At 53.0% G+C, this 20,223-nt stretch overlaps 4 protein-coding genes across 6 annotated transcripts; all 4 read right to left on the reverse strand.

Annotated features, from left to right (window-relative positions):
• Positions 1-4,714: 4,714 nt before the first annotated feature.
• Positions 4,715-6,214, reverse strand: LOC107543718 (protein S100-A6-like). The gene is given in 3 exon segments (XM_087828171.1): positions 4,715-4,905; positions 5,285-5,435; positions 6,164-6,214. Coding segments are annotated over 3 exon segments (393 nt in total).
• Positions 6,215-7,018: 804 nt separating this feature from the next.
• S100A5 (S100 calcium binding protein A5) lies at positions 7,019-9,035 on the reverse strand. 2 transcript variants are annotated; one of them, XM_016221398.2, is made up of 2 exons: positions 8,898-9,035; positions 7,019-7,159 (listed from the first exon to the last, which is right to left on the reverse strand). In XM_016221398.2, the coding sequence occupies exons 1-2, from the start codon at positions 9,033-9,035 to the stop codon at positions 7,019-7,021; spliced, it is 279 nt and encodes a 92-aa protein (XP_016076884.2). The 2 variants fall into 2 exon arrangements, with proteins under 2 accessions (XP_016076884.2, XP_087683942.1); XM_087827816.1 differs by having other exon boundaries at positions 7,019-7,162.
• A 3,392-nt stretch (positions 9,036-12,427) lies between these two features.
• On the reverse strand, positions 12,428-14,587 carry S100A4 (S100 calcium binding protein A4). Of its 2 annotated transcripts, none has more exons than XM_016221368.2 (3): positions 14,524-14,587; positions 13,510-13,665; positions 12,428-12,726 (listed from the first exon to the last, which is right to left on the reverse strand). In XM_016221368.2, the coding sequence occupies exons 2-3, from the start codon at positions 13,648-13,650 to the stop codon at positions 12,562-12,564; spliced, it is 306 nt and encodes a 101-aa protein (XP_016076854.1). In that variant the 5' UTR covers positions 13,651-13,665; positions 14,524-14,587; the 3' UTR covers positions 12,428-12,561. The 2 variants fall into 2 exon arrangements, with proteins under 2 accessions (XP_016076854.1, XP_016076855.1); XM_016221369.2 differs by lacking the exon at positions 14,524-14,587 and adding an exon at positions 14,265-14,347.
• A 1,309-nt stretch (positions 14,588-15,896) lies between these two features.
• S100A3 (S100 calcium binding protein A3) lies at positions 15,897-16,938 on the reverse strand. Its single transcript, XM_016221394.2, has 2 exons — positions 16,798-16,938; positions 15,897-16,381 (listed from the first exon to the last, which is right to left on the reverse strand). The coding sequence occupies exons 1-2, from the start codon at positions 16,936-16,938 to the stop codon at positions 16,217-16,219; spliced, it is 306 nt and encodes a 101-aa protein (XP_016076880.1). The 3' UTR covers positions 15,897-16,216.
• Positions 16,939-20,223: the final 3,285 nt, after the last annotated feature.

Genomic DNA, 20,223 nt, shown 5'->3' on the forward strand with positions numbered 1-20,223 from the left:
AATGAACATGGGAGTTCAAGATCTTAACTTCAATGCCTCAAAGAGCTGTTAAAAAAAAAAAAAAAGACAGAGACTAGGCAATTTTTTAAGAAAATACTCTGTATGTTGAGTTCTGGCCTCCAGGTGGTGACATCCATCCCACAGGAGGCACTGTGGGAAGGAAGGATCTCAAAAATGTTTTCATTTCTTTTAAGAGCACACAAAAATTTTAATATAATAATAAATATAGAATAATTAATCCATCTTGGTTTGCATTTATCTTTATACCAACACAGTCATAAAATATAATGTTTAATATTTTTCTTTGGAGGAAAGAGTCCCCAGAGCAAAAGGACCAAGGGCTGGTGGAAGCGCTTCCAGGTAATTCGCGAGGAAATCAGTCAGAGCCTGGAGAGAAAGAATGGGTCAGAGCACACATCGACATCCCCATCCTGGGAACCCTCCAGAGCTGGCAAAGCCTGGCTCAGGAAAGCTCTATTAGCTTTCTAAAGTGCCAAGGGACTAAAGACTGGGATGTCCTTATATAAGAAGAGTGGTGGCCTGGCTGGTGTGGCTCAGCGGTTGAGCGTCAACCCATACACCAGGAGGTCACCGGTTGATTCCTGGTCAGGGCACATGTATGGGTTACAGGCTTGATCCCCAGTAGGGGGCATGCAGGAGGCAGCCAATCAATGTTTCTCTCTCAGTGATGTTTCTATCTCTCTCCCCCTCCCTTCCTCTCTCTGAAATCAATAAAAATAAAAATTTTAAAAAAGAGTGGTGGAGTGTACCAAAGGATAAGTTAGGAGACTCAGTACCCTGGCTGGGTAATCAGTTGCTTAGAGCATTTTCCTAATACACCAAGGATGCACATTCAGTCCCCCGTAAGGGCACATACAAAAATCAACCAGTGAATGCATAAATAATAACTGGAACAATAAATCAATGTTTCTCTCTCTCTCCCCTCCATTCCTCTCTCTCTAAAATCAATCAATAAATTTATTTATTTTTAAAGTTAGGAGACTCAAAGAATTGTGAGAGGAGGGAAGAGATGTTCACTGAAGGAGCATCAGGAACTGCCCTGGGATTTGCCCCATCTGAAACCCCCAAACTGAGCCTGGAGGCAGGAGGGTCTGGTTATGCTGAGACTGGTCTTCCTGAGGAGTGGGGCAAGGGCCCTCCCTACCTTCCCTTCCCGCACCCAGCTTCTCTTTGGCTCCTCTGGGTGTGTCCCTGCACTCCAGGACTAGGTTCCTAGGTAAGCCCCAAGATGCCAGGAGGACTGAGGTGCTATCTCTGGGAGCGCCATCACAGGCCTCCTGGCCAGCTGGTGCCAGCCAGGGGTATCCTAGACTCTACACCTCCACCCAACCTCCCTCACATCCAATGGATCCTAGATGTTCGTCTTTGCACACCTGCCTGCCCTCTTCCTGCGGCGGCACTGCGCTCCAGGTCACGCGTCTCTACCCCACCTGCGTGGTCCACCGGCTTCCTCGTGGGGCGGCCTGCCCCCACTCCAAGTGCCCCTTCCCAAGCTCCAGATCTCTTTGAAGTCCAGGCTTTCACCACCATATTCAAAATCTTCAATACCCACCCCACACACATAGCTCAGACACAGGGTTTTCAAACGTTCCTTTAGAACCATTTATTAAAATAAAGCCTCAGGGGGGCTGATATATGAAAACATATGGAGCTCTGGCTGAAATGGGGTAAGGGGCCAGGAGACTCCCCATTGAGCCAGCACCCCACCATGGGGAAACCCCTGTGGGGATTCACTAGAGCTTTTGTAGTTCCTATCAAACTGGCTGACAGTTTTTAAAGTCATACCGCCTAAGGCTGTCCATGCTCGGAAAGGCTGCTCTCATTTCCTACTAATGGGAAGTGTAAATTGTTAATGCCTTGGTGGAAAGTAATATAGCAATAGCTATTTAAATTAAATATGCATATATCCTTCAACTGAGCAGTTTCACTCCTGGGATTCTGTACTAAAGAAATAAAAGCATCAGTCCTTAAGAATGTGTCTACAGCGCGCTCTCCCTCTCAGGAGCGTACCCAGGCCTTTCCCTTCTCCCTTCTCTCTCCTAAGCTGCAAGGGCCCTGAGCCTACACAGCCCAGCTGACTCAATTCTATTACCTCCATAACTTTCTAAATAAACTTTCTCTTATAATTTGAAAAAAAAAAAAAAAAAGAACTTGTATACAAAGATGTTTATTCAGTGATATTATTATTGTTTTTAGTGAAAAAATGGGGGTAGGAAATGCCATGATTGGGGGCATAGGAAATGATCAGAAAAATTGTGGTGCTTACATGCTGTGGAATAATATACAGCCATTAAAAAGAATTTAGCTCTCTACCAGTTGACTTGAAGAAATTTTCTTTTTTTTAATTTTTATTGATTTTTATCTTATTTTATTTTTATTTTTTAACCCTCACCTGAGGATATTTTTCCATTGCTTTTCAGAGAGAGTGGAAGGGAGAGAGAGAGACAAACCGACCTGAGAGAGACACATCGATTGGTTGCCTCCCGCTCACGCCCCGATTGGGGCAGAGCTTGCAACTGAGGTACGTGCCCTTGGCCAGAATCAAACCCAGGACCCTTCAGTCTGCAGGCCGACACTCCAACCACTGACCCAAACCAGCCAGGGCTATTTATTGATTTTTAGAGAGAGAATCATCTATTTGTTGTTCCACTTATTTATGCATTCACTGGTTGATTCTTGTATGTGCCCTGACCATTAATGACCATTAATGATTCCCATTAACACAAAGATGGCTGAAATGAGGATCCTTTAATACTTCTAAATAAATTTTTACACAAATAATTTTTTCAATTTACTATAAAATTAGGTAGAATGAATGGAAAACATATTTAATTGGTCTCTTAAACTTCAAAAAGAGGATTTAGATAAATAGATCAAACTATAATGTTATTTAGGTGTCAACCCAATTTTTTGAGGCATTAAAAATAGCTGTCTTTTTTTTTAAACATTGATTTGAGAGAGAGAGAAAGAGAGAGACATTGATTTGTCCACTTATTTATGCATTCATTGGTTGATTCTTGTATGTGCCCTGACTGGGGATCAAACCCATGACCTTAAAGTATCAGGACAATACTTTAACCAACTGAGCACCCAACCAGGGTTGGCTGACCTTATTTTAAAAGGGGGAAGGTTGCCCTGGCCAGTTTGGATCAGTGGTTAGAGCTTCGGCCCGCGGACTGAAGGGTCTCAGGTTCAATTTCCATCAAGGGGCATGTACCTCGGTTGCACACTCAATCTTTATGTGCCCTGATTTGAATTGAACCCACAACCTTGGCATATCAGGGCGACACTCTAACCAACTGAGCTATCTGGCCAGGTACACCTTAATTTAAAATACTTTATTGATTCATTTTCATAGATGTGCCTGTTTACAAACTCTAGATGAGTCTATCCAAAGCAGACAGAGCCTCATGTCACGTGTTGACAGGCCCACTTGGAACAGGTGAAAAAAGCTAAGTAAAGGACACCAAATATACGGGTTTCTTCTGTCCACATTGTTGCCCTGTCTGTCCACATTAAAGACCAGTAAGAAGTTACAAAATGCAATTATTTCTTCTCTTCAAAAAAGATTCAGTGGAATTTTAAAATAAATTTCCTGGGCTTTCAAGTCCTGTCTTCCTCTTCACAGGAAGGTCTCCCCGATGGCCAGGGCTGTGGTGCCACCACCACGGACCTCTCCCCAGGGGTTCAAGAAAACTAACCCAATCTGCCCACCCTGTCCTGCTTTCTGCCCACACGAGGGCGCTCGCTCCACGCCCCAAATAACCGGCCACCACAGGCCAGGAGGTTTTTCCAAAGGGAGCTGAATAGAGCCAAGGCGTGGATGTGACTGGGCAAACCAGGACTCAGGCCCCGGGTCCCTTCCAGTTGTCCAGCCATCAAGTTTCTACTCCCTGAGGGGCAGAGGAGACAACTCCAAAGGGTGGAGCTTCCAGCCTTCTCAGGACTGTTCACTCACCCCACCCCGTGGAGGAAGAAGACCTACTTCCACTAAGCTGGGCCCCCAGGAAAATGGGGAGGTAGGTAAGAGGGGAAGGAGGACATGGTCTTCCTCTGAGGTCCCCAGAACATACAGAGGAACTCGCCTGGTTCAGACTAGGCCTGGAGAGGACAGAACTGTGACAAAGGCTGCACACCCTGACACACAGTTTATCCATTTGCCCCGCCTCCACGCCCTGCCTGAAAACACTAATGCAAACAATGGGCTCCGACAATTAGTCATCCTCCCTGATGGGGGCCGAGAGTCAGTCTTGGCTCCAGGGAATAACCCAGTTGACTCCTTCTGCTGAGTCTGCAGGGATGGGCAGGTCTCGATATTGGCAGAAAGGCTTAAAGCTGCAGTTTGCGCAGTCCCGGGGACCCCGCCCCAGCCCATGGGTGTGAGTGCTCCGTGATCACGTGTTCGTGCAGCTGCCAGCTCCTCAGACCACCACCCCAACGTAAAAGACCCTCTCCCTGAACGCAGGGCCCCTGAAGCTTGCCTCCCCCTTAGGCCAGGGCATGGGCAGCTGCAGGGAGCTTAGCATCATCTTACGGGCCTTCCCATCAGTTCCCCTGACTCGTGAGTCACTGAGTCACCCCCAGAGGTGACTGAACAAACCCTCTGCCAGCTGGTACAGCACCAAGCAGAGGAGGAAGGAGAAGTCATTGGGAAGCCAGGACACAGGAGTAGATTTGACAAATATATATGCGTTTATTGTACAATTATCCACCACTGAATTTGACTTGGTGCCACCACTTGTCCGATTTCTTTTTGGCCACTGAGAACCTCATGGTAGAGCATAGCCAAGGCCCCCAGGAAAGTGACATATTCCTGGAAGTTCACCACCTGGTCCTTATTCTGGTCCAGGTTGGCCATTAGTGTTCCGGTTTCGGAATCTGCAGCTTCTAGTGTGTTAGGATGAGAAAACCAGAGTCAGTGGTTATGAGAACCTGGGTGCTCTCCCTTTCCCCCTCCCAGTCAGCTCTCACTCATATCAGTGGCTCAGGGGGGTGCTCACTTGTCACCAAAGACGTAAGTCCACCTCGGGTTCACTTGGCTTTACCTCTCCTCTGCTCCTGCCCCTCACTCAGTGGGAGTGAGTACCAGGCTGAGAGTACCCCCACCCCCTCAGGGGAGTGGACCAATGGGCTCAGTAAAGCATGTGAACTAGGAGCCCAGAATGTGATAAATGTGAGTCGGATGCACTTGGCACCTCCCCCTCTCCTAATCCTGATTCTAAAGGACAAGAGATAGGAAGAGGAGGTCTAGGGGGCCACTCACAAACCTCACCAATGAACAGTTCATTCTGGATCAAACCCTTCAGCTCCCTTTTGCTCAGGGAGTTCTTGTCACCGTCCCTGCCAGGCTACTTGTGGAAGATGGACACGAGGAGGCTAATGACCTGATCCAAGGAGGCTGCTGTGGCTGAGGACTGGACTCAGAGTTGGAGCAGAGGGGCTGGTCAGTGCCATGAGCTGCAGGGCCATCTAACTCACCCACACACCCCAAGAGCTCTGTCCCCACCACCCTCCATTCCCTTTGACTAGCCCGCTTGAACCACCCAGCCTCAGGCACACACCCGGGACATTCGGAGACCACCCAGGGCTTGAAGGGGGGGAAGGGGGCAGATTCTAGGGCCAAGAGATCAGTGGCCTGAGGGGGACCAGAGCTGAGGAGGAGGGGTTGCTGCACCAGCCCCTGGCCGCAGAGGGACTGCTGACAAGGCCACAACTCACCCTGTAGCTGCAGCCAAGCCGACGGGAGCGGTGGAGGGGATGCACTGAGTAGCACCAGCCAGGTTCGTGCCACACCCCAACCCTCGGTTTGCACAACACCCACCGGCCCACTAAAGTTTTCATGCCTCCTGCCCCGGGGCTGTCCTGGGTGGGGGTGGCTAGCGGGAAGATGGGGGACCCAGTGGAGACTTCTGCTCAGTGTGACACAGAGGGAAGGAGGTGGAGAGCCAGAGCAGTGTGTGTCTATGTGTAGGGAGAAGAGGGTGGAAAAGGGTGCTCCCCAGAGGGTGCTCAGCTCAAACCTAGATACGGGAGTGGGGAGAGTAGCCAGTGGTGTACAGGATATGACTTAACGGATTTCTACAACACCTATCTGCCAGCAAAAATCAATTTCTGCCACGATCCAACTCCCTTCCCCGCCTACCTGGCATTCCACCTGGAGATTTTCCAGGTTAATGAGCCAGTCTGTAAGCATCATTAGTTATTTACCCCCCACTGAAAGGTAATGATTGAGGTGGGACTCGCTGCCAAAGAGGGGGAAATGGGGGAGAGACAAGGGTGCTGCCAAGTTTGCCCCCCCCCTTTTTTAACCCTCACCCAAGGAGTGAGGATATTTTTTCCATTGATTTTTAGAGACTGGAAAGGGTGCGGGGAGAGAAACAGATGGAACCTGCAACCCAGGTACATGCCCTTGACTGAGAATCGAACCCAAGACCCTCTGTTGCGCAGGCACTGAGCCACTCTAGCCAGGGCTAGTTTGCCCTTCTTATTAGTGTTGTCAGGGTGACCTCCTGTGAGCTGGTGACAAGCCAGACTGGCTTGTCCACCACTGCCTTCAGAAACCACCCCCCAGTGACTCCCAGTGTCCTCACTCTCAAAGCACTTTCCCCCTTAGCTTTCTGTGGATCTTAGCATCGATGGAAGGCAAGCAAAAACCTGGCCCCACCTCCCCACTTTCCAGAAGGGCAAAACTAAGCCCCGATAAGCTCGGTGACGTCCACAGTGAAGAAGACCAGGGAGTGGAGTGGCAGCCCAGGAACCTAACACCCAGAGGCTCTCAACCCACTCAGGGAGAAGCTCTGTTTGCCCCACCCCACCCCCAGCCAAGGTGGACAAAACATCTTCAAACCAGCCTCCAGACACCTGGCATGGAAAATCTTTATTTCTTGTGCTGGAAGGGAAAGCTGGAACAAGGTCCACCTGGGAGGGAGAGAGGGCACAAGGCTACAAATCACCTGTGAGGGGAGCTATAGAGGCTGGGGCAGGGGCTTGAGCCAGGTCATTTGCGGTCCTCCAGGAAGAAGTCATTGTAGGCCATGCACAGTGTGGTCAGGAACACCGAGTACTCCTTAAAGTCGATCTCCTGGTCGCTGTTTTTGTCCAGGCTCTTCATCAGGTCATCAATGCTGCTCTCCTGCATCTTCTTGGAGGGCCCAGGTAGAGGGAAAGGTCAGCACCCCTCTTGGCCCTTCCCCACCACTGCACGGTGCCTCCCATCCCCTGGGAAGGCAGCCTCAGGGTGATCCTCATCTGGGTCAGCAACACTCTGAGCATCTCGACCCCCAGTCTCCCCCAGCTCACAACCCAACAGGGCCTGGCACCAAGCAGGGGCGTGGGCACCTGACATCTGAACTTCAATTACAATAGGAAGGCAAGGCATCCCTCGCTTTCCCTCACCACTTTCGAGCATCCAAACAAATAATAATCTAGATTTTATACAACACCTGATAGTAACAGCTTGGTGACAATATGGCATTGAGCATGATCCTAGTCCCTGACTTATTCTGTCCCTATAGGGGATAGTTGAGGATTGACCCAGACTGCACATCTCTATTACAGTGGTGTGTTGGAGCTGAAAAGCCATGGTGTCCTTTCACTGCTAGGAGAATTTGCAGGACAGCTGTATGGAGATGAGTGCCTGGCGCCCAACTGTAATCTCTGTCTGATCCCCTGCCCTCCCAGCACAGCTCCAAATAGAGAATGGAGACAGGGCCCTTGATTGGTACAGAAAAAAAACACGGACATCCTGCCCTCCCCTCTTCACTGCCCCCAGCTCCAGCTTTTCCATGGGACACAGGACGTTGGGACATACAGAGATGGAAACAGCTCTCTGTGATGCAATCCTTGTCCCCAGTCTGGGCTCCAGTTATAGCCAGTCCCTCCCCAGGGCTTCTGTCCTCCTGTAATTAGCCCCTACTGGACCTGCGGCCCCTCCCTCTGCCCTCATTAACTCCAGGATGCAGAGAACCTGGCAGGAAGGCCAGAGAGCAGGCCCGGTGACACCCACATCTGCTTCAGTCCCCTGCCCATAGCAGCACGCTCGGGGAGCTTCCCTCTGCAGAGGCCCACCAGGGTTCAGGATATGACAGGAGATGCACCCAGGCTGCATTTTAAAGGAAACGGGGAGAGAGATCCACAGGCCTGGCCTGGAATCCCAGCTCAGGCTCACAAGCTGGATATTCCTAGACAAGTCATATAATGTACCTGAGCTTCGGTCTTTATTTTATTTTTTTTTACTGTAAAATAATATTATAACTACCTCTTAGGCCTTCCGCTCCATCAGTCGCCTCCCTCCCACCATCTGCATCTGGTAAGAATCAGTTCCTTCTCGTTCCAACCCTGTGTGCACAGACTAGCAGCACGATCCTTTTGGTTCCTGTGTCAGCACCAGCTGGGAGCTCTGCGTGTGGGGGCCCTGCCCTTGAGCTCTGCACAGCTCCACCTAGACTCCCCGGTCCCCTCGTCCCCTACAGTGCCTCACGCAGGCTCTGTCACCGCCGTGCGGGCCTGGCCACATCAAAGTTTCCTTGATTTTGTTCTCTAAACCCTCACACAAACTTCCTTCTTCCCAGTGAAACCTGACTCATCCCTCAGCGCAGAGGTCTAGAGTTCTGTTGGCCCAAGATGCCCACCCTCTTCCTTTGGTTTCTGTCCCTTTTGTCCACCCTGCTCCTGGCTGAGACTAGAGTACCCTGAGTGTAGGTGTGTGTCCCCTCACTCTGGGTCTCTATGGAGGCAGGGCCAGTCTCCCAACTCCACTGGGACCCCCTGACAGTGACATCAGTGCTTCCTCTTTTTCACCTCCCCTCCTATGGTGCCCACTGGGAGCACTGGAACTTTGGAAAGGGGGGCAGGGGTTAGGGGGGACAACCACCTACCTCGCCAAGACACAGCTCCTTCTTGATCAGCTCCTTTAGTTCCCTCCTACTCAGGGTCAGTTTGCTGCCCTCTTTCCCCGAATATTTGTGGAAAGTGGTGACCATAGTGGTCAGGGCCTTCTCAAGAGGGGTCTCCATGATGGTGTGCAACTCTGGAGGGGAAAGGAAGGGGGCAGATCACATTTCCAGGGAAGGCAGACCTTCTGCTGCCTCCTATTACTAGCCTAGTTCCCAGACCCCTCCCTCAAGGACCAGAGACTGGAATCCATGATGAGACCAAAATCCACCAACAAACAGGTGGAACCAAATGTGTCAAGGCAGGTTCGAGTGAGACCCAAGGCTCATTTGGAACAGTCAGAGTGGTGAGACTGACCAGCCCCCGAAGACCACACATTGCCCTGCTTGGAGAATGTTGAAAAGGGTTCTAGGGACAGAAGAATGACAAGATGAACTCCCTAAAAGAACTGATGATAGATGGTGGAGCAGGTAAGGGGTCAGGATCCAGCCTGGGCATTCATTTTCAGAGGCAGCCCTCACCCTAGTCACCCTCCTTTGCCTGGCTGCCCAAATCTCCTGATATTGGGAAGTGTTCCATTATAGGAGTGGGAAACAGGTCAAGGAGAGAGTCTGGAGGTTGGAGGGGGCTAGGGCTGGAACTGGGAGATAAAGTCTCAACAGGAATGGAACAGAAGTGATTGGACTTGTCCAGCTGGTCTCCAGTCTGTAGCCCAGAGAGCTGCACGTGCAGACTGGCCACAGGCAGCAGGGGGGATGGGCTTGTTAAAATGTCCAGGATCATATAAGAGCTAGCTAGATCCAGAGGTTGCGTTGGATGGGGCCCTCTAGTTCATGAGCACAGCCACACCCACCCAAGGAAAGAGGCAGCTGGAGCTCCCGTGACTCAGACTTGAAAACCACTTCCCCGTTCCGGAGGAAGGAGGCAACACCCAAGGAACTTGGAGGCTGCAGGTAAATCTCTGCAGAGTCTGGAGCAAACAGGAAGAAGCTGCTGGCTCTCACCTGCAGCCCAAAGACCACCAGTGATTCTTGAACTGGACCTCATTCACCTCCCACCTCCCAAAAACCTCTGCTTCTCCCCATCTCCAGGAGACTCAGCCAGGACTACAGTGGAGGCCAGGGCCTCTGGGCAACGGCAGCAATGTCCTAGCTGGTTCCAATCCCCACCTCCACCCCCAGAGCCCTTCTCAGGAAATGCTGAAAGCCACAGTTCAAATGCCCTGAACGCATTCTCACTCATTGGGCTGGGCCTTCCTTGGTGGAGGTCAGCATGGCTTGTCACTGTCTGGCCTCATTGCCCAGCTTGCTCCACAATATCGATGAGCAGGGAGATCAGAAGGTAGGACTCACCAAGGAAGGAGGAGCAATCCAGAGAATCCACACGGCAGAAACAGGCTCCCTCCCACTGCTCTCTGCCTTTATTCCCTCTCTCCAGTCCCCAGGAAATCAGGGGAGGGGCAGGGCCAATGAGAAGGGGCCAGGGACATGAGGAGACCCAGACCAGAGCCTCCTGAGACAGGCCAGGAGGAAATTCCCTCTACCAATCTCACTTTCCTATTTCCAAACAGAGGGGACAGGGCACACTGATCCCACCGTGGCATATACATCTTCAGCCCCAGAAACTGTTTTCCCAACCAAAAACCAGAATTCACAATCTAGTGGGTCAGCAGGGCAAAAGAGGAGAAGACAGGCTGTCCTAGAAAGAAGACCCAAGCGGTGTGGGCCAAACACAGGGTATCTCCTATGCCCTTAGGCCGCTGTCCACTTGGGAGCTCCCACCCTCACCAAGAAAAGAGCAGACACACCTGGATACGGGAATTAGTGGGGGAAGGTGTTTCTTGCCAAAGGCATGATCCAGGACATTAGCTAGTGTGGAGCCTAAGGTTTTTAAAGGGCTTTCAAATGAATGATTTCTTCTGTCACTCAACTTCATGGGAAAGAATTGTCAGAGACTCTTGGAATTGAGGACTGAGAATCAGGGATTGGGGAGGGGATCCAGGGAAGGGTAGGTCCTGGTAATCTGGTAAAGGTTTCAATTGTGGGAAGCAGGTTCCAGGTGCAGTAATGAATGGGTCAGGGGTCAGGGAGAGTTACCTTACCCCAGGAGAGATTCACTGTTCTACCACCAATCAGTCCAAGTCTGAAAACAGAACCAAGTTAGGGGCTCAGCCCCTATGGCTGCTGCAGCCCCACCGTAGGTTGCCTGGGTCCTCGCTGCTGGCCCCACTCCACTCCCACCCCCGCTGGCAAGGCTCGAGAGGCAGCAGGGACTGGTCGGTCGCCTGGCAACAGGAGCTTCGAGGGTGGCGAGGGAAGCAGGAGGAGGCTCAGGGGAGGGCACCCCCAGGATGATGGGCAGACTTGGGCAGGGCAGAGAGAGAAGGGGGGAGAGAAAAACTTTTTTTGGCCAGAGTTCTACCAAAGTCTCTGTAGTCACACTCACGGAATATCTGAGTCATCTACCCCATTCTCCTGAAACTTGAGAGAAAAACACAATGTAATGAGAAGAAAAGGGGAAAGCTTGAAAGGTCCAGGGACCAAACCCTCCCCGCCTCTGGACCTGCCCTCTACTCAGCTCTTCCTTACAGGTCCCCACACTGCCCAGGTGTGGCCTGGAAAGCTAACCTCAATCCCGCCCACCGGAGGCTATAGCCACCGGCCTTTAACCTAAGGAAAAGCAACACCATGCCTGATATTTTCAGGGATGGGGGATAAAGCTCAATTTTATATATCAGATCATATGTCTGCAATTTTGTTTTCAAAAGTATGGTCACTTCTCACCATCTCCCTCTTTCCCACCCCAGACACTGTCATCCACTCATCCCTTCCAAGGTCCTTTGCCCTTCTCTGAAGGAACATGATTGCTAACTAATAACGGAGCTCACTCATCCCAGGACCTTTGGGACAGAGACAGGGGTTCAAGAAGGACGATATTCTCAGGCTGTTGCCAACAGCTGGTCTCCCTCCACATCGCCTCTCTGATTCAACCATGTCCAGGAAGGACTCATCCGTCCCTGAGGGTTTAAGCCACGCGCTGGAAGGTAGTGGCAGGACAGGGCCTGGGCTGTGATTGTCAGGACTCAGCCCTCCTCCAAATCCCACACTGGCCTCCACCGGCCTCCCCGTGACTCAGCCCATTCCCCCAGGACGCACAAACTCCATTGCAAACACCAGCCAGGAACAGATGTGACCTTCAACCCATCCCAGCCTCAGTTACAGGTCCTGCCAGAGACAGCACTGCAGAGGCGGGAGGGGTGAGTGCCCTCGCTAAGACATTCCAAGCCCCTGGGGGCCCCCTTCATCAGCCTTTGGTCCCATCAGAGTCAACTGTGCCACACACACACACACACACACACACACACACACACACACACACACAGAGTTGCACCACATCCCTCCCCCACCTCCACTAATCTTTTCTCCACAAAATTGCAGCTCAAATCCCAGCACTCCCCACCCCCATGCCCCTCAGCCCCCACCCCATGCCCCCAGCATCTTTCAGACCAGCAGTCTTAGAGTTTCCAAGAATCTTTATTGAACTTTCTCAGCATCCTACACATGTCTGGAGGAGCCAGGGTGAGGCTTTGTGCCCACTGCCCACAGGGAAGGCCCAGGCTGGCAGGCCCCCACCACATCTGAGGAGCCCTCATTTTTTCCGGGGTTGCTTGTCCGCGAAGCCCTCAAAGAACTCGTTGCACATCATGGCGATGCAGGACAGGAAGACGCAGTACTCCTGGAAGTCCACCTCGTTGTCTTTGTTGTTATCCAGGTTGCTCATCAGCTTCTGGAATGCTGCTTCATCTGTCCTTTTCTGCGGGGGAAGGGGCTACATGTAGACACCAGAGGTCCAGGGGACAAAGCCAAGGCCAGACCAGGTTCCCACCTGCAGATGGGGCTCAGGGAGGCGCGGCCACCCTGGGGCCAGCTTTAGAACTCCAAGCCTCAGGGCTAAGCTAGGCCGGGAGGTGGGTTACCCCCAGGTGAGGAGACCTGAAAGCCAGGATGCAACTGGAAAAGGGGAGCACATCTCCCCCCAAGGTCTTTCTAAGAATCCAATGACACAACGGTCATGAAAGCAATATATAAACTGCAGTGAGTCGGATACAGATGGAAATTGTGACTGATCAGGGGAAACAGGCGTGTGAGTGTCTCCATAACTGTGTCTTCACATTTCACATCTAAAAACCTAATAGAAACTCAAAAATTGTTTTTTGCTGGAGTGATGGTGGACTGTCTGGCTCGAAGGTCTCAGCTTAGCACACTAATTACCTTGGGAAGTTACTTAGCCTCTCTGAGCTTTAGTTGCCCTTCAGTTAAGTTGTACAAAGCCCCTGGCCAATTGTCTGGCCTGTAACCTACCTGTTCATTCTCAGCCACCTTTCTGCTGGGCGCCAGGATGTGAGAGGTAGGGGTACTCACTCTATTTCCAACCCAGGCAATCAGAGCAAGCTCTCTGCCTCGACTTCCCCAACTAGGTGATAGATGTCGGCTGTAGCCACTGCTCTGCAGAAAGACTGGTGCCTCCCAAGGCCTAACCCCTCCTCTGTGGTGACCACCCAAGAGGAGGACTCATTCCCAGGCAGTAGTCACTCACCCCCAAGAAGCTGGGCAGCTCCCGGGTCAGCAGTTCCTTTAGCTCAGACTTGTTGAGCTTGAACTTGTCACCTTCCTTGCCCGAGTACTTGTGGAAAGTAGACACCATCGCATCCAGGGCTTTTTCCAGGGGGGACGTCATGGTGGCAGTCGAGATCTGGGGGTGGGAGTCACAGAGGCACCCTTATCTTCCCCACCCCACCCCAGCTATGTAATTAGAATGCCCCACCCCACTCCCATCACTCAAGGAGCACTTGGTGACATTCTGCTGGCACCACAAGGGGAAGCCTAGAAAGGTGGGGCTCAGCTCCTGGAGGGGAGGGTGTGCACAGTGGGAAATGTGAGCTTCAGCAGCAAACACTTGCAGGGCCCGCTGCACAGGCTCTGAATTTCAGGCAGCAAGCAGCTCCCAGGGCCTCACTCCGTCCATTCAGTCCCACAGCTCAGCCCACAGCAGCCCGCCCAGCTCATTCTCCTCCCTCCCAGCGCAGGGCGAGGCTGCTGGAGGCCTGCCCAGGAGTTTGTAGCGGAAAACACCAGCAGTATAGCGTAGGGAGGGGCAGGGTGAGGTGGCAGAGGCAGGGATGCAGGGGAGGCTGAGCTCCCTTGGGCTGGGCTGCTGGGTGCCGGACAGACGCTCACGGGACACTACCAGACGAAAGCCCACAGTTGCCTTCTGCCTTCACTTTGCTTCCCACACCGGAGTATGCACGCACAGGTTTATGCAAGCCAGCAAACACAAGCCAACGTACTCACCCACAGGTCACATACACACCAAACATACTATAGCAAAAACATTCTATAGCTCAAATCCAGCCAGTGCATGCATCTTTCTCTTTGTTCTCTCTCTCGCACATGCACAGGCGTGCACGCATACATTCCGCCCCAGAGCCTCCACATTGGAATCTCACATCTGGACCCATTTAGCACATCTGGCCCCCACCAGCCTCCCCGTTTCCTGTCCCAAGTCTCAGCCTGATACCCCTTGCATTCCGGTCAGGTGACCACAACTCACCAGTTCAAAAGAGAAGAAGCACTGAAGAGAGAAGGTTGGGGAGACAGGAAGAGTGGGGAAAGCCCAGCGGTCTGACCTATTTATACCCCGGCCAGGCCCTGCCCATGGCAGGACGGGGGAGAGCGGGAGACAGCCCTCCCTCCTGGGCCAATGTGGTGCGTGCCAGGGCCCCCTCCACCAACCCAGCCTGGAAACACAGCTCCCTGCCCTGAGGAGTCAAAGACAGACAATGGACAATGAGGAAGTCCCAGTGGGCACAGGCAAGGGGCCTCAATGAGGTGGGCACCCCTAATGTACACAGCGCAGCCTGAGTTTTAGGGACCTGGAAGAAGGGGCAGTCTATGCCTGGGGCATGGGGGACAGGGAACGAGTGGTTCCACCCAGCAGCTAGGAAAGGTGATGGCTGGGAAGTTGCCCTGAAAATGTGACTGCCCAGGAACTAATGGAGGGGACCCCAGGCTCAGAGCTTGGGATATATCATGCTATCTTTCTCTCCTCCCCAAAGTCTTACTCTGCCATGCTGAGTAAGACCCAGGGCAGGAGCTGGAGGTCTGGGAGAAGGGACAGGCTAACACCCAAAGGAGGCTCTGGGACCACCCAAGCTTCTCAGTGGAGAAGAGTCCTGGGTGAGGAAGTGATGAAGCAGGGAGTGGGAGTCAGGCATGGGAGCTCAGGGGTGCACTGACGGTACCAGGAGCAGGTGGGCAGGGAGGGCATCAGGGGGGTGGGTGTCAGGTGGAAAGTTAGAGATGAAATGGCACCAGATGGAAGGAGTTAGGGATCATGGTTAGCCCCTCAGGGTGGGGTGTGAATTCAGGGATTGAGTGAGGGTCACAAGTGGGGGGTTAAGGCCCTCAGGTGGCTGTGGATTCAGGGATGGGGTCTGTCTCAAGGTCTCCCTTTCCTCCTCCTTGGCTGGGGCAACACCCTAATCAGACCTCTGGCATCCTAATCCTATTAGTGCTGTGCTCTGGGCTCCCACAGCCCGGGGCAAGAAACAAACCGGCCCCACCCCCACAGCTCCACCCTCACTCAGAACATCCTGTCCTGAGGACTGAGTTCCATCCCCCGGGAACTTCAGGCTGTCCTCTCTCCCTCTTAGACAACCCAAAGGAGCTTCTCCCTCAAAGACCCCAGAGAGAGAGAGAGACCCCCAGCCTCCCCTGAACATCAACCTTGTGTAGATCCCACCCCTCCTGCTGGGTGGTGGGGACCATTTTGTTTCTGCAGGGTCTGAAACTTCCCCCCGCCCCCTTTGTCAGTGGAAAAAGCCAGAGGGGAGAAAGAACATCAGCAGACTGTGCCCCAAGGCCCTAGCTGTCCTCTTAGAATAACCAAACCAAGCCAAATGACAGCAGTTCTTTATTAGGAGTTAGGAGGTCTGTTCCTGTCGTGGTTTCATTCACTCTCCCAGGCCTGGACAGCCTCAAAGCAGATCCCCACCTCGGCTCATCTCAGGCCACTGTAGGGAGACAGCGAGTGGCTGCTCTACATGCCACTAGCTGTGATCCTGGGAACAGGTCCCCTCGCCATGGGCAAAATGGGTTAAGATATCAGGGGCAAACCTGGGAGACCCCCAATGGAAAGGGTGCAGGAAAGAGGGGAAAGGGTGTGGGTGACATGCCCAGGTCTGCCTCAGGGCAGAGATGGAGCAGATTTGAGCAGACCCCTGCAGGCAGCGCCGGAGAAGAAGCTACTGGGAGCAGGGAGGCTCGGGGGCACAGTCCTTGAAGTAATCGTGGCAGTAGGTGCAGAGGCAGGCAAGCGAGCGCACGTACTCCACGAAGTCCACCTCACAGTCCTTGTTGGTGTCCAGAACACTCATGAACTTATTGTAGTCACACTCCCGAAACTCCGTCTGTTGGGGGGGATGAGTGGGGTTTATGGGGGGCAGGTTGAAGAGGGCAAGACGCCGCACACACAGACTGCTTCCCTCCCCCCCACTCCTGGGTGATCCCACCCATCCCAACCCACACCCCTTCTGGGGGCAACCTCAGCCTACCTGCCCTGATAACTCACCATGCCAATCCCCTCCCAAACCCCCCTTCCATTTGCTGAGCACCCACTCCTGCTGCCGCCTCTAGGTTAGGCATTCTTCACAGTGCTCCCACTGCACCCCCCCGCAGCAGGGTGATGAGGAAACAGATTCCCGCCGCGTCAGTTCCCTTCCTAGAGCCCCTTCCCCATGGTCTAGCCCCCCCCCCCCCCCCCCGCTCTTGCTCAGAGCTTGTCCAAGCAAAGCTTCCCCCAAGGGTGGGCATCCCATGAGCTCACCGGGGTCCAGGTGGGCAGCTCCTTCTGCAGCAGCTCCTTGAGCTCTGCCTGGCAGAGCTTGTGCTTGTCCCCGCAGCGCCCCGCATACTCCCGGAAGGTGCACACAATGGCAGCCACCGCCTGCTCCAGAGGCCTAGCCATCCTCACTGTCACAGAGCAAGGGGGTGAGCCGCAGCAGAAGCCCAGGTCACTGCCCTGCACCTCTGCCTTCCGTGTTTCTGGGACTGCTCCCAGGCCTGTCTTAATTTCCACCAGACTTCTGGCCTCATCAGCCCCTCCTCCTCTGAGCAGCCCTCCCTGATCACACCAGTGCCACCTAATCTATTTCCCTACCACCAATCCCTGCTGTTCTTATTTTCCTGGACAGAGGTCTCATTTCTCCAACATCTCTGCAAACCCCACAGGGACTCCCTGAGAAGTCCTTGATTCTCTCTAGCTTTTCTCATCCCAGACACCCAGGAAGGACTCAATCTTACTCTGCACCACCCCAGGACATACAGCCCTTGGCCCTGGAAGCCTCCTCCCCTTCAAGACCCCAGAGTTTCTGTAGGAATTTGCTCAAAGAGACCCTTGCCCCATGCTCTCTGTCCTCAGGCCATTAGAGAAGCTGGGCATTCTCAGGAAGGGTCAGGTCTGAGAGGGACCCCTCACCACCACCACCCATCACCATCCCTCCTCCCCTGACTCAGGGAAGCTACATCCAAAGGAAATGCTTCTGAGATCTTCTCTGCCTCTCACTAACTATGCAACCCTGGATGAGCTGTTGACCCTGCCTGGGTCTCAGGTGCCATATCTATAAAGTGAAGTCAATCTTACCTCACAGGCCTAGACAGGAAGTCAGCTCAGGTATATACCTCTCTAATCTGCCCCATCTGAGATTATCCCACTGACCCCTAATGGTCTTGAGACAGAAGGCTCTACATAGGGGTACCTTGTTCTGAGGAAATTTTTTCCATTGATTTTTAAACAAAGTGGGAGGGAGGGTGGGAGGGAGAGAGAGGGAGAGAGAGAGAGAGAGAGAGAAACACCTATTTGAGAGACACATAGATTGGTTGCCCCCAACCAAACCTGCAACAGAGGTACTGTGCCCTTGATGGAATCAAATCCATGGACCGAGAACCAGTGACCCTTCGGTCTGAGGGTTGGTGCTCTAACCACTGAGCCAGGGCAGGGTACCTTGTTCTGTTAGAGGGGAAGCCCTTCTTGGAACTTCCCCACGCCATTCCACTGGCTCCTTTTACCGCCCTTTTGGGAGGACACCTCCAGCCTGGTGAAACCATAAGGCAGCTAGGAAGGCAAGTGTTGTTTTCATGTGAGCCCAATGACTCACTCCTGGTTCCCCAGGGGACAGGAGTCTTTCAACACAAGAGAGCCAGGGCCAAGCCTCGCCCCCTGATGATTCCCCCTCTGCTGGGCCCTATGGTGCATGTGGCCAGCAAATGATTGTGGCTGTGTGGGAAGAGGAGGAACAGGGTAATGGGTCCAAGCACTCCCAGGGGTCTAACTCTTTGTGACAGCCCGGGATTGAAGCAGGGTGTCCGGGTTCCCAGGAGAGGAAAGGGCTATGGTCCCAGGGAATCAGGAACCTCAGAGGTGCTCGGCTGCCCTTCTGGGCTCTTGCCAGCCTGCCTGGCGCCACCACTGTTGTTTTTCCAGAAGCTTGGTGCCTGGAAACTGGAGGGAATCCTCTCTTCCCTGTGCAGCCTGGCCTGTCTCAATCCATTGGCAGGGAAGAAAGAAGGAGGCAAGGGGGAGGAGGAGGGAGCTAACTGAGGGCAGCACCAGTGCTTTGAGCCCATTGCCTCCACCCCAGGGCCAAACCTCAGCTCTGCACACCCCCTAACCCAAACTTCCCAACGACCCCTCACTATACAAGGGAAACCCTGAGTCCACTATATATGACTTCCCTCACCTCATCAGACCCTGCTGTGGTTATCCCTCCAGCCCCATGCCAAGACCCTGGGCTGCCCGACACCCAATCCAGAGCACAACCCAAGCAGCAGGCACTTACCACTGGTGTTGGCGTTTCAACTGTAGGAGCCTATAGGCAGCACACCCCTATTTGTAGTCTGCCAAGGAAGGAAGGGGGCAATTATAGGGGAGCCCAAGTAGGTCAAGCTGAGGGTGCCCCCAGGGGCTCCCCTGCCTCCTTCCCTGGCAGCCCCTATTACAGGCCCACCCACTCACCTATCCATACACACATCAAAGGCCCAGTCTGGGCCTCAGACACCACCTCCCTTCACTCCCCTTCTACCCTCCCCCAGAGCTGGGAACTGGGGACAGCCTCCAGCTCATCTTCCTCTGTCGCTGCAGGAGACAGGCTGGGCTAGTTCATCACATCCATCCCCTATACTTCACTCAGAACAGGCGCCACAGAATACAAAGTGGGAACACACTCTAGCCTGGAGTAAGTTTTTATCCCCAGAGAGCCCCTGTGCCTGAGGGGATCTTGGAGCATTTACAGATGAGAAGATGGAAGCATGGGACACCCCCTGCCTAAGCTCCAGATCCTTTTGCATTTGGGGAGATCATCTGGAGGGTGTGTCAGGGAGGAAAAGTTTTTATTTTACCCTTCCAGGCTCTTTGACTGGTCTAATAATAAAATTAGCATAAAACAGATTAACAGGAGAGAGAAATTTAATTTTGTACATACAGGGTGATCCATAAGAATATGGAGCCCACAGGTGGTCAGGCAAGTGAGGCTTATGTGCTATTCTGAACTAAGGACAAGGGGTTAGGCTCTGGGACTTCAAAGGAGAGAAAGGCAATACATATGGAGATGAAAAAACAAATATTTGCTGGGTCAGAAAGAGACAATGGGACAAAGAGAGGATTGTCTCCAAGCCCCGCTGAGTCTCCTCTCCCACACTTAGCCCACATCCTTTGCAGATCCTTCTGATGATAGTGCTCTTCCTGGCCAGTGCTCTTCCTTTATCTAAATTCTTTTAGGCAGCTAAGGGGTCCGTAAAAGCTCTCCCTGAGACTTTTGGAACTCAATTGTCTTCAGCTCAAATAATCCACATGCCAGGGTGGTACATTCTGGGAATGCTCATTCCAAACCCCTGCAGATGTCTTTGAGGCACAGGGGGAAGGTGCCTTGCTCACAGGGGCACTTGCAGCAGTCTAGGCTGAGTTGGAGAGAACGCACGCCCCCCCCACGGTGCTGTGAGTGACCGTGGACTGCAGGCTCCGCGTGGGCTGCCTGTGGCTAGAGGTCTTTAAGCCCATTTCCTGCCTTCCCCAGCTCCGTTTAGTGCCACCCTTTCTTGAAGACCCATGAGGTGAGGTGGGTTTCCCCTGGCTTTTAGCTTAAATGTGTAACCCTTTAGGGTCCCAGAATGATGGAGAGGTGTCCCCCTTGTTCCCCCCCCCCCCCCCCCCCCCCCCGTCAAGTGAGCCGGGGCTTTATCTCTGTCTTCATCACTT

The sequence above is a fragment of the Miniopterus natalensis genome, chromosome 19 (assembly GCF_054644295.1).
Source record: "Miniopterus natalensis isolate mMinNat1 chromosome 19, mMinNat1.hap1, whole genome shotgun sequence".
NCBI lineage: Eukaryota > Metazoa > Chordata > Mammalia > Chiroptera > Miniopteridae > Miniopterus > Miniopterus natalensis.

Excerpts from the sequence above, each read along its gene's own strand:
- S100A5 (XM_087827816.1), bottom strand. The coding sequence starts at position 9,035 with ATGGAGACCCCTCTTGAGAAGGCCCTGACCACTATGGTCACCACTTTC. Across the intron at positions 7,163-8,897 it reads AGGAGCTGTGTCTTGGCGAG|AAGATGCAGGAGAGCAGCAT; the intron begins GTAGGTGGTTGT and ends GGGCCCTCCAAG.
- S100A4 (XM_016221368.2), bottom strand. The coding sequence starts at position 13,650 with ATGACGTCCCCCCTGGAAAAAGCCCTGGATGCGATGGTGTCTACTTTC. Across the intron at positions 12,727-13,509 it reads AGCTGCCCAGCTTCTTGGGG|AAAAGGACAGATGAAGCAGC; the intron begins GTGAGTGACTAC and ends CTTCCCCCGCAG.
- S100A3 (XM_016221394.2), bottom strand. The coding sequence starts at position 16,938 with ATGGCTAGGCCTCTGGAGCAGGCGGTGGCTGCCATTGTGTGCACCTTC. Across the intron at positions 16,382-16,797 it reads AGCTGCCCACCTGGACCCCG|ACGGAGTTTCGGGAGTGTGA; the intron begins GTGAGCTCATGG and ends CCCCCCCAACAG.